The sequence below is a fragment of the Rhinolophus sinicus genome, linkage group LG03, assembly GCF_036562045.2.
Source record: "Rhinolophus sinicus isolate RSC01 linkage group LG03, ASM3656204v1, whole genome shotgun sequence".
NCBI lineage: Eukaryota > Metazoa > Chordata > Mammalia > Chiroptera > Rhinolophidae > Rhinolophus > Rhinolophus sinicus.
Window position 1 is genome coordinate 94,943,740 of NC_133753.1, and position 12,422 is coordinate 94,956,161.

At 36.2% G+C, this 12,422-nt stretch overlaps 1 protein-coding gene across 5 annotated transcripts in view; it reads left to right on the forward strand.

Annotated features, from left to right (window-relative positions):
- The window catches only part of LRRC49 (leucine rich repeat containing 49), a 130,973-nt gene that overhangs the window by 859 nt on the left and 117,692 nt on the right, over positions 1–12,422 (forward strand). For 2 of the 5 annotated variants that reach the window (XM_019736013.2, XM_074328207.1), the window contains exons 2-5: positions 644–700; positions 2,771–2,867; positions 8,578–8,775; positions 9,123–9,225. In XM_019736013.2, the coding sequence (XP_019591572.1) occupies positions 644–700; positions 2,771–2,867; positions 8,578–8,775; positions 9,123–9,225 (455 nt within the window). The remainder of the gene's footprint in view (positions 1–643; positions 701–2,770; positions 2,868–8,577; positions 8,776–9,122; positions 9,226–12,422) is intronic. The other 3 variants (XM_019736012.2, XM_019736014.2, XM_019736015.2) reach the window with 3 other exon arrangements.

Below are 12,422 nucleotides of genomic sequence, written 5' to 3' on the forward strand. Positions count from 1 at the left end.
CTTTCTTTCCATTCGTATCGTCCTTTCTGTCTGGCGTCTTTGTCCTAGGTGATGTACTATTAGGACCAGGACCGCTGAGTCTACTTAAGGTATTGTCTGATGGAGGCTTGAGATTCATGGTCTGGACCAAGGCGCTTGGAGAGTATTGATATTGTATGATGGGTATTGAAAATCTTGTCCCAGATCTGGGCTTCCCAGAAGGTGGAGCTGGTCTGCTGTGAAAGGCTAAGGCTCATTTAAATTCCTTTAACCAGTCGATTCCCTTTTTTCTAAAATTAAGAAAATAATTTATTATTAACAAACACTCCCATCTCCTTTACCTGTTCCATTGAGATATTCACTTAGGCCTGAAATGGCAAGTGTCAAAATCATGAGGTGCTAAGTAGAGGGTTACATTGCTGCAGACATTTTGGAAAACAAATCACAGTGAAACGTTTTAATTCTTAGTTGTGATTTTATTGTTTTCAGAAAATATTCAGAACATGATCATATGCCAGAAACAAACAAAAAGCAAGCATCCTGTTTTATTCTAATTTTTGGTTATATCTTTGTACTATTTTGGGGAGGAGTGTGTGTGTGTGTGTGTGTGTGTGTGTGTGTGTAAGTTAAGAACATATTTTATGATTTAATTTTTACATTTCAGGTGAACTGTGGGCTTCATCTGGTTATTCAAACATCATCTCTTCCTGAAAAAAACAAAGTAAGAAATAGCAGCATGATTTAAAGAGTAGAGTCTGAAATGGAAATTTTAAGTATGTTTATTTTGGTCTCCAATCTGAACCTAATTTTTATTTTCTGCCTACATAAAGCCAAAAAACCTCTTTTAAAAACTGAATCTTATTTCACTCATCAATTGGAGGAGGTAAGGTTATTTTATCTGACATTTAAACATTTTTTGAGTCAGGATCATTCTTAACATTGATGACACATTATAGCTTAATTGGGAAAGATTTTTCTTTCTTAGTACTGGGTAAAATGATGGTATGTCTTACTACTGATGGAATCTTATAATGGGTAAAATGTGATAATTTGAGGGGGTCATATTCATATACTCCATTTAAGATCAGGGGAGAAAAATAGATTAGTTGTGGAAATATACTAGACGTAAGGCTATTTATAAGTTAAGATACAAACATGAAATTCTTTATTCCCTAACATTTTGCCCATAATATCTCTGGTATTTCCATAATTTCTTTTTTATTTGATTTTTGAAGTACACATGTTTTTCTTTCTCTCCTTCCTCACCTCAGCACTCAAACATACCCACCTCCCACAAAATTATGCCTCAAGACACAATATAATTTTTTTCCTTTGACCAAGTAGTACATCTTCAAACATCACAATTCAGCTTTTTTTTTCTAAAGAAAATGTTGGTGGATCTTTTCCGCCCCTCCCCATGCCCCTGAGTTGTTCCTCCCAACCCCTCCACCCACCCTCCCCCCTCCTGGGGGGGCCTCTGGCCGGGTGCAGGGGTGGGCAGGCAGGGTCGGGGGTGGGGTCAAAAAAAGAAAAAGAAAGAAAATATTAAATAGATGACATTGGAGGAACTCTAAAGCAAAGGGCAGAGTTTACAGATAACAGCACAACGAGGGTAAGTAGGGGCATGAGAAGGGTAGGGGCATGGAAGGACATCATTAGTCAAGGAGGCAGCAGTTGATTACATTCTGTGTATGAAAATAAACACTTGGAAACTAGACCATTTGATCATCTTGAATAAATAGCAGTTAGCTAGATTAATTGAAAATATTCTCTATTATAATTGGACACAATGGATTCCCTCCAAAGCTTTGCTAATTAATTTCACTGGACAATCCTATTCTACCATTATAACGTGTTTCTGAGAACAATATACTGCATCCAAATTCTTTCCAAACAATTCGTTTTCTCTTATGTGGACATATGTTCTGAGAAAGTACCTGTAGCTCATATAATTCATAGGAGACAATACAAATGCTATTATAGTATTTATAGTATGGATGTGTCAGAAGCTTCATAATTCTTTTAAAATATATATTTAGGGTTTTTTGTGGCTGATCATGAGAAGGAGTTTGATTTTGTTTTTTTTAGTTCTATCAACTAATTTAAAACCAATTTAGAGAAATCCCTTCTTAGAAGGTTTAGATATACGATTGTTATAATTGGACTCTTAAAGAAATTCTAATGACAAAAACATTGTGATTTTTTCCAACAGAATTTAGTTTTTGTATGTTTTTTGCTTTTGTTTTTGAGAAAATGATTCTTTTAATCATTGTATGTGTGGTGAGGCTATGGAGGAATTGAAGTGCCTCAGATGGAATGTAGTTTCATTGACCTTATGAAATTGACTCCGATTGTGTGTGCGTGCGCACATGTGTATTTCCAAATACATATAACATAAAATTTTAATCATTTTAAATTGTACAAATCAGTGGCATTAAGTACATTCACAATGTTGTGCAGCCATCACCATTATCTAGCTCCAGAACTTTTTATCAACCGAAAGGAAGTCCCTGTACCCATTAAGCAGTCACTCCCCATGCCCCCTACTCTACCCCACTGGAAGCCACAAATCTACTTTCTGCCTTTATAGATTTTCGTATTATCAGTATTTCATAAATGGAATCATGCAATATGTAGCATTTTGTGTCTGGCCTCTTTCACTTAGCATGTTTTCAGATTCATCTGTATGTTCTAGCATGTGTTGGTTATTAGTGTTATTTTATAATTATCTTCATTATTGTTAATTTCTTATCCGATTATTTTTTTCTTAAACATTTTTTTTTTTTTTTAGGTTGAATTCAGGCTAAATAAAGAAACATCATCATTCCCTGGTCGACTCTTACAACATGACCTTGAAAGAAACTACTCAAGTAGGCAAGGTATTGTCAGTGAGTAGAGAACACATATGGTTTATTTTCTTTGAGTAATGTTGTTTAATAATACTGAATATCTAGATCAAAATAGACTTGAATTAAAAATGAAATGGTTAATTGGTTGCCAAATTGGTTTCATATTTGTTTAAATCGGAATTGATTTTACATACCCACCAAGTAGATTATTTCCTATACAGAAAAAGATGTTGCATTTTAGTTCAGGAGTGGGCTATGTATAAGAGAATGGGAAAGAATCTTCCAAATACTGTTTTGGAATGAGGGATAATGGATAATTAGTCAAGGTAAGAGTATGGGAACAGAGATCTTTAGGAAATAAGGAAATAGTGGAAAGTTAGAAGTGGAAAAGGAACAGTTTCTTTCTCTTACCTACACATATAATTATAGATATTTTTTATCAAAGGCCTTAAACTTCAGTGTACATCACCCGAGATCTTATTAGAAATGCAGATTCTTAGTATTTTCCTTGCCCTTTTCCCCTTCCTCATTCTGATTTTGTAGGTCTGTGTTGGGATTTGGAAACGTGAATTTTAATAATGTCGCAGGTGATTGTGATTGTTGTGGTTTGTGGACCATTCTTTGAAAAAGACTGCCTTAATATGATCTGGTTATATTTCTGAAATGTCATTTTCAATTTAAGGAGAAATTTCTTTTGGTACATTTGAGTTGTTAGTTGGTTGCTAACAACTGTTAGCTATCTGACATGTGCTAGCATTAAGCACTATAGTATCCTTACATGCAGTACCATCCCCACCTCCTAGGAGTTTGTATGAGAGGGCTGATCATACAGGCCTCTCTAGTTTGTTCATTTCTTTGCTGCATGAACATGTGGCAGTTTTGAATATTAGTTCCTTTTTTGTTTCATTACTTCTGGACCTTCCTTTTGGGCCCATCTAATCTGACATAATTTTTCTCTTTCCTATATCCTACACTCTTGTCTTAGCCAGTTGCTAGACAGGACATCAACCAAATCACAGTTCCACAGTGCAGGAAACATCTCTCTTATCTTCTTTTGTTCAATTGAATGCATATTTATTGAGTGTGTACTATGTGCTAGTACTGCATTAACCACACAGTAATATATGTGAACCTGAAAGTTCTCAAGTAGGATTTTTCTGTTCACGTTGTGAACTTCCTTCACATTTTTGATAACAATATCTTAAATTTGTTTTGTAAATTATGAGTCAAACTTGCATACTTTTCCCAACCTATTCTCAAGTCAGAGGAGGAAGTTGGTATACAGATTTGTGGATGCCTGTCTAGATAAGTATATTTTTATATTTAATTCGTTAGTTTATTTATTTATTTATTTATTTATTTATTTATTTATTTATATTCAGCTATACTTGACAGTGAATATTATTTTATATTAGTTTCAGGTGTACTGCATAGTGGTTAGACATTTATATGATTTATGCAGTGATTCCCCGATTAGTCTAGTACCCACCTGGCACTATACATAGTTGTTGCAACATTATTGAGTATATTCCCTATGCTGTACTTTACATCCCTGTGACTATTTTGTAACTACCAAATGTATTTCTTAATCCCTTCACCTTTTCCATCTAGCTCCCCAACCCCACTCCCCTCTGGCAACCATCAGTTTTTTTCTCTGTATCTATGAGTCTGTTTCTGTTTTGTTTGTTTGTTTATTTTGTTCTTTAGATTACACATGTAAGTGAGATCACACCGTATTTGTTTTCTCAGTCTGACTTATTTCACTTAGCATAATACCCTCCAGGTCCATTCATGTTGTCGCAAATGGCAAGATTTCATTCTTTTTATGGCAGAGTAATATTCCATTTTATGTATGTACCACAATTTCTTTATCCAGTCGTCTATTGATGGGCACTTGGGCTGCTTCCATATCTTGGCTATTGTAAATAATGCTGCAATGAACATAAGGGTACATATATCTTTTCGAATTAGTGTTTTGGATTTCTTCGGATAAATATCCAGAAGTAGAATTGCTGGGTCATGAGGTAGTTCTATTTTTAATTTTTGATGACCTCTAAACTGTTTTGCGTAGTGGCTGCACCAATTTGCAATCTCACCAACAGTGCACGAGGGTTCTCTTTTCTCTGCATCCTTGCCAACACTTGTTTGTTGATTTGTTGATGATGGGCATTCTGACAGGTGTGAGGTGATATCTCATTGTAGCTTTATTTTGCATTTCTCTGATGATGAGTGACATTCAGCTTCTTTTCATATGTCTATTGGCCATGTGTATATCCTTTTTGGAGAAATGTCTATTCATGTCTTCCCATTTGGTAATTGCATTATTTGCTTTTTGGTGTTGAAATTGTATGAGTTTTTAAATAAATTTTAGGTGTTAACTCCTTATAATTGTATCATTTGCAAATATTCAGTAGGCTGCCTTTTCATTATCTTGGTGATTTTCTATGCTGTACAAATCTTTTTATTTTGAATGTAGTCCCATTTGTTTATTTTTTCTTTTGTTTTCCTTGCCCGAGGTGATAGATCAAAAAAATATTACTAAGAGCAATGTCAGAGAATTTATTGCCTATGTTTTCAACTAGGAAATTTATGGTTTCAGGTCTTACATTTAAATCTACAATACATTTTGAATTTATTCATACTTATGGTGTAACAAGGTGGTCCAGTTTCATTTTTTTTTTGTGTGTGTGTATATCTGTCCAGTTTTCCCAGCATCATTTGTTGAATATACTGTCTTTACCCCACTGTATATTCTTGCCTCCTTTGTCATAGATTAAATGACTACATCAATGTGGGTTTATTTCCGGGCTCTCTATTCCATCTATGTGTTTGTTTTTATGCCAGTACCATGCTGTTTTGATAACTATAGCCTTGTAGTATAATTTGATATTAGGTAGCATGATACCTTCAATTTTGTGCTTCTTTCTCAAGATTGCTTTTTCTTGTCTGGGAAGCTCTTTATTATTCCTTCAATTTTAAATGATAAACTTTCTGGGTAGAGTAGTCTTGGTTGTAGGACCTTGCTTTTCATCACATTGAATATTTCATACCAATCCCTTCTTACCTGCAACTTTCTGTTGAGAAATCAAGTGACAATGTTATGGGAGCTCCCTTGTATGTAACTGCTTTTCACTTGCTGCTTTTAGTATTCTCTCTTTGTTTTTAACCTTTGGCATTTTATTTGTGATGTATCTCAGTGTGGGCCTGTGTGGTTCATCTTGTTTGGAACTCTGTGTGCTTCCTGGACTTGCATGTCTATTTCCTTCACCAGGCCAGGAAAGTTTTCAGTCATTATTTCTTCAATATGTTCTCACTCTCTTGCTTTCTTTCTTCTCCTGATACCCCGATGATGTGAATGTTGTTATGCCTGATGTCCCAGTCGTCTCTTAAACTATCCTTATTGTTTTAATTTCCTTTTTTCTTTTTGCTCTTCTGACTGGGTGTGTTCTGCTACCTGCCTTGTCTTCCAAATTGTTGATTCGATTCTCTGCTTCATCTAATCTGCTGGTGATTCCTTGTAGTGTATTCTTCATTTCAGTTATTGTATTCTTCATTTCTGACTTTTTTTTATGGTTTCAGTATCTTTTTTCATGCTTACTATCTCTTTGTTGAAGTTTTCACTGAGTTCATCTACAAAGTCTGACAATTAACTTCGCAAACTTGTTGCAACTATATTGTTAACCTGTTTTTGAAATCAGAGGAATTATTCATTATGAATTTGTACCAACTGGTCAAACAGTTAACCAAGTTTACTATTTGGAAGTGCTGAAAAGGCTGCGTGAAAACGAAACACAACCTGAACTTTTCACCAACAATTCATGGCTCTTGCATCACGACAATGCACCAGCTCACATGGCACTGTCTGTGAGGGGGTTTTAGCCAGTAAACAAATCACTGTTTTGGAACACCCTGCGTATTCACCTGATCTGGCCTCCAATGACTTCTTTCTTTACCCAAAGATAAAGGAAATATTATTGAAAGGAAGACATTTTGATGACATTCAGGACATCAAGGGTAATAGGACAGTTCTGATGGCCATTCCAGAAAAAGAGTTCCAAAATTGCTTTGAAGGGTGGACTAGGCGCTGGCATCAGTGCACCGCTTCCCAAATGGGGTACTTTGAAGGTGAACATAGTGATATTCAGCAATGAGCACATTTTCTAGGTTGAGTTAGAACACTTAATTGTCCTGCCTTGTGTGTGAGTGTTTATATATGTGGGTGTTTATATATCCACATAAATATTTGCATGTTTCAACTGCAGATAACTCTGGTTCCTAGTCATTTAGAGGATGTTGTTTGTAGATTTTAAGATCTCTCTGTCTAATCAGTCTCATCTCTTCCTATTTATTTGTAAGACATATATCACACTTACTATGATAGTAAGCTCATCATGTGGATCATTATTGTGACCTCTGTGTTTAATAGGAGTTGAAAAGTTTGAAGATAAAGTTCCTTTATTCACTGAGTGTAAATAAAATTTACTGTTTGATTACTACCTTTGCATCCAAAGTCTTATAATGTTTCGATCTGCCTCTTAAACTGAGGATTGGCTTGTAGTCTTTACAAAAGAATTTGAAAAACCTATCTGTAATATAATGAGAACTGAAGGTTGTCTATTGTTTGGAGTTTTTCTTTTATCACCTTTAGCTGATCAGTGAATCCTTAATCAGTTAATTCTCAGACTAGTTTTTGTTTGTTTATTTGGTTTCCAAATTAGTGTACTGAATGATGGTTGCTTGGCTATCCTGCTATCAGCTGGTCAAGGTCATTGGTGACCATGATGTCAATTCTTAATGCTTGTACTGTGGAATGTCATGTTTAGTTACCTTGGTATCTCATGATATTCAGAAAGAAAGTGGAGTGTGGTCACTGGTTGTTTTGTTCATGAAGCTATGTGTGTGATACTTTGGTTTATACTTGGCATACCTAGAAAAGCTAGCAAATACCATTGCTTTTTAGCTCTTTAATACGATCTATGTGGAACTTGATCTTAAGTTGTCATCATGTTGTATGATGGCCTGCCAAAGAGAATCCTAATGTCCTACATTTGGTTTGTTTTTATCTTCTTATTGGTCAGTTTAAGCCGCAGAATTTTGTGGTAACCTTCAGTTCTATTTTACTGCTTATTGCTCTTCTCAACATCAATTGCTGCTTTCATGAAATTTTCTCTTTATACAAGAAAATACAGTAGAATTCCTCAAAGTGTTACCTTCAACCTGTTACTCAAATCTTACCTCATTTCTGGAACTTCCCAGCATCTCTTCTCGACAATTCTACATTCTTCTGGGTGTTTAGAATATATCTTAATATACCCACACCCCCAAACTCATCTGTAACCATCTTCTTCAAGTGAAAAATAACCAGCCACATTTGTGTGTGACTGTATTATTAGGTATTTTTTTGTTCTCCATTTTCTGCATGTTCTTCTGTATAGTTTGTTAATTTCATATGTGTTTGCCCAGTAGAACGAAAGATACCTAATTGGTAGCGACAACATCTAACCAACAGCCTATAAAATCAATGGGGGTGTCATACATCCTGCGGACCCTCACTATAACTATACAAGATTTATTGATATCACTTTGGTTCTGCAGTATTCTCTGTTAATAGTAGCTGAGCATACAAACAAACAAACAAAAAGTGATGATGTGAGGTTTGCATTTGCTATTTAAAACTACTTTCTCTGTATTTCCTGTAGCAAAGTCATGTATTATGTAGCTTTGTGATAAACTTTTTGATATTTTGAAGGAGATGGAAGAGTAATAAGCCCTTCGCCTCGTAATAAATCCGCATGCATCTCATCCACAACAAACGTGACAGAACTCTGTGGGCTGGACATGAAAACTACCATGAGCTCCTTATCAGCATTTGGAGATTCTTCCATTCAGACACCTTCAAAGTCCAGAATCCGGCAGGGCTGTCATAGTGCTGGCCCAAATGTATCTGGTAATGAGGGACTATGATCTCAGCTCTAAGAGCGTTAAAATTTACTATTAGGAGTGAGCATTATAAAGGGGTAAAGATAGCACTATAGTAGTTCTGTGCTTTCAACCAATCTGTAAGGCAAGGGAAAAATTAGTTAGCATTCACAGAACATATAGTTTAGGTTTGAGAGGAAAGAAACAAACAAACTCAAAGTTAGTAATTAATTTCAAATATGGAGAGCTATGGAAACTATACTTTCTAGAAAAGGTATTTGTAAGTGCCAAAGTTCTCCAAATATAAGGTGACTTTAGTTTTAAGATTTTTAAAGGTTTTTCTTAATCAAGTAATTTGTATATCATTTTCAATAGGTGATCATGTTAATTTGGTGAGCTCATCAATGCCATCATTTCCCATTCTCCAACGTTCTTCTGAAGAGAAAATTCTTTACTCAGACAGGTTGACCCTAGAAAGGTGAGGACAATTTGTTTTATTTTATTTTTTTGACTAGATAGTACATAGACATGGTACAAGATTTGAAAGGTACAAAAAGTCTCGCTTCCTCTTCCCGTTCCCCAGCTATCCAGTTCTCCTTTCTAGGTATAATCACTGTTACCGATTTTTTAGTTATCCTTCCAGGTGTATGGGGAGGAATTTTGTATCTGTATAATGTAAAAGAACTTGGCTATACTCTAAGAGTACTAAGTAATCTAAAATATGACATCGATGAAAATGGATTTTGGGCTAGAAAAACCTTTATAATGTAGTCCTCCCCCAGGCTTCCAGGCCCTGTCACCCCACTGGCCTCACTTCCTTATCTCTCCTTCACTCATTCTGCCTCCTTGAATATACCGAGCATGCTTACCTCTCAGGGGCTTTGTACTTGCTGTTCCCTCTTCCTGGAATGCTGTTCCTCCACACATTAGTAGTCTCACTTCCTTATCTCCTCACGTTTTTACTCAAATGTTGTCATCTCAGGGATGACCTTCCCTGGCCACCTTCTCCAAAGCTGCAACCCCTTTCACCCTGACAGTCCCCAGCCTCCTTCTCTGCTTTGTTTTTCTTCTTAGTACTTATCACCCTCGAACATATTAAACATTTTACTTACCAAGTTTATTATTTATCTCCTCCTACTAGAACATAAGCTCCACAAACATGGGGAGTTTTATTTAGTTCTGTATCCCCATCACTTAGAACAACCTGGGACAAAATAAGCTCTCAATAAAAACTTTTTGAATAAATGAGTATATTTAGGATTTGATCCCCATCTTTAAATCCTGGAATATACCTGCAATGGAAGGGTGGATGAAAGGTCCCAACCCTACCTTAGTGCTCTAACCAGCAGAGAAACCGTTTCTGCTGTGCATACCTTTAGCTTAGTGCACAGCTAACAGCAAATTGTTAAGCAAACATAATCGCTCAGCAGTGCACACCTGGCAGCAGATTGTCATGGATCATTTGTGTTTGTAGTTGGGAGAAAGCTCTCCAGAGGGTGTAACATGGTTTGTAGGCAGAGTAACACTTGAGGGCAGTAACTCTCATGGCATCTTTGTAGTATTGTTGGTTTTTGAAATTCTGATGCTATCTCTGATTTATAACTTTCACAATATCATTTTAATGTTTTGAGGGATTTTGTGGTAATTTTAATTCAGTCTTTAAAAGTACAGCCAAGAATAGTACCTCAGCCCTTCAGTTTCATGGTACTTGAGACAAGCAGGAGCCAGTATTTGTAAGACTGTGACATAACAAGTCAGGCACTTGTGTCGTAGCTCGGAGCGACTCAAGCAGTTATGAAGATGGTCCTTGGTACATAGGCCTCTGGGGTGAAGAAGCAGACTTTGATCAGATGGAGACATGTTTACCTAGGGAAGTCTGGACCAAGGGAATGAACTTAGCTTCAAAGGCTGCTTGTGAAATGGCAGGAATCACAAAGATGCCATAAGCGTAGGCATAATTTGATCGGTACCAGGATGTCCAGTCACGAAAGCTGGAGCAGAAGCAAGGCATTGAGGGATCATGATCTGAGAGCCAGTGGGCAACAGCGGTGAATTTCCAAGGGAGGTGTGCTGTGCTGTGCAGTTTCTTAGCCAGGAGACTGGGGGCTCAAGACTACAATCTAGCCCTGAGGAGAAATTCTTGGAAGAGCTGGGCTCTGGCTGTTCTGGGAGTTAGGGTAGGACTGGAGTAGCAGGAAAGCAGCCTGCCAGCATCAAGGAGAAAATCTGGAGGCAAAAGCATGGGCTAACAGACACCTCAGTATGGGGGTAGGAGGTATAGCGTCTCAGGGATTTTGTAGGCATAACAGACTCTCCTGGAGAGCACTGGGTAATAACCCAGTGTGTGTGTATTTGCTTATTTTGCTGGATGACAGGGACCTATGGGGTTAAGGGGTGTACAAGCGAGCCTTGGAGTTGGGACTTAGTCACTGGATTTGGAATCTGAGAAAGTGATTTTATTTTAAGCTGCAGCTACTTATGTAAGTGATGGGTTAGAGCTTATTTTTTTTCCTATCTTAGTGATTTCTGACTCAAGAATTGGGTGAACTAGAAGCTGGGGGTATCAGTAAGTTTAACTATGTGAAACAGGAAGACTTGAAGCAAGAAAAATGAGACAATTTAAGATTTTTGCTAAGCTGATGCACAGATATAAATTTTAAACTTATAATTTATTAATTTATAATTTATAAAACAGAAGTACCAAATGAGGTAGTATAATTGAATATGTGAAATAAATTCTAAATACTAAGCACACATTAAAATAATTAAACTATTGCCTAATTTTTTTTTTTTTTAAACTTTTTTTCTATTTTAAAACAATTTCTTCAGGGTCTGTATTTTTAAACATCACATCTTTGTCAACCATTAACATTCAGTTACTTCCTTATGCTAATCATTTTTTTTCTCTTTATGAGGAGAATTCTGATCACTTCCACAGTTTCACTTATGCTTGTAGCACTCTGATTTATTTGCTTTAAAGGTCACATTAACTTGATTTTTACTGAAAGGAAATATTTGTAATTAATCTCCCTATTAGAGTTGTTCACACTCTGATCAATAGACCTACATTTTCCTTGACAACTCTGTTGGAAATCTCAGAGTAGAATCATTTCTATCTGGCCATTGTTTCACACTAGTAGAGTTCTTAAAGGGCCCTGCACATACTGACTTCACATGCAATACATTATCACTTTTTGCATAATGGAGGCTTATTGTTTTGGTTTATTTTCAAATATAGCTACAGGCATATATTGTTAAGGTTTCATCGTACTCTGTAGCGTTCTAAATGTCTACGAAGTTCAAAGTTAGTATTAAACATATAATCATGTACTTAAAATCTAAGCTTCTGCAGACACTTTCAATAAGGGCAACCTTATCATTAATAGATTTCAGGATGAAATTGTTTTTATCAAACTGAACTATAGATGGCTGAATTTCTTACTCTTCCTAAGATATCATCCAACTCAAGTGTTTACGATTCTACGAGAGACCCTTTGTATGGTTTTATGTCCTGATGACTTAGTTGCCTGAGCAGCCTTCTTACCGGTGGATTGATGGCAAGGACATTTCTCTGGTTATGTGACATGGTTTTTCGAATCATCTCAACCACTGTTGTAGAAGGCAATTACATTGAGTGTTGTCTGATGTTAAGTCATTTTATGTGAAACATTTTAT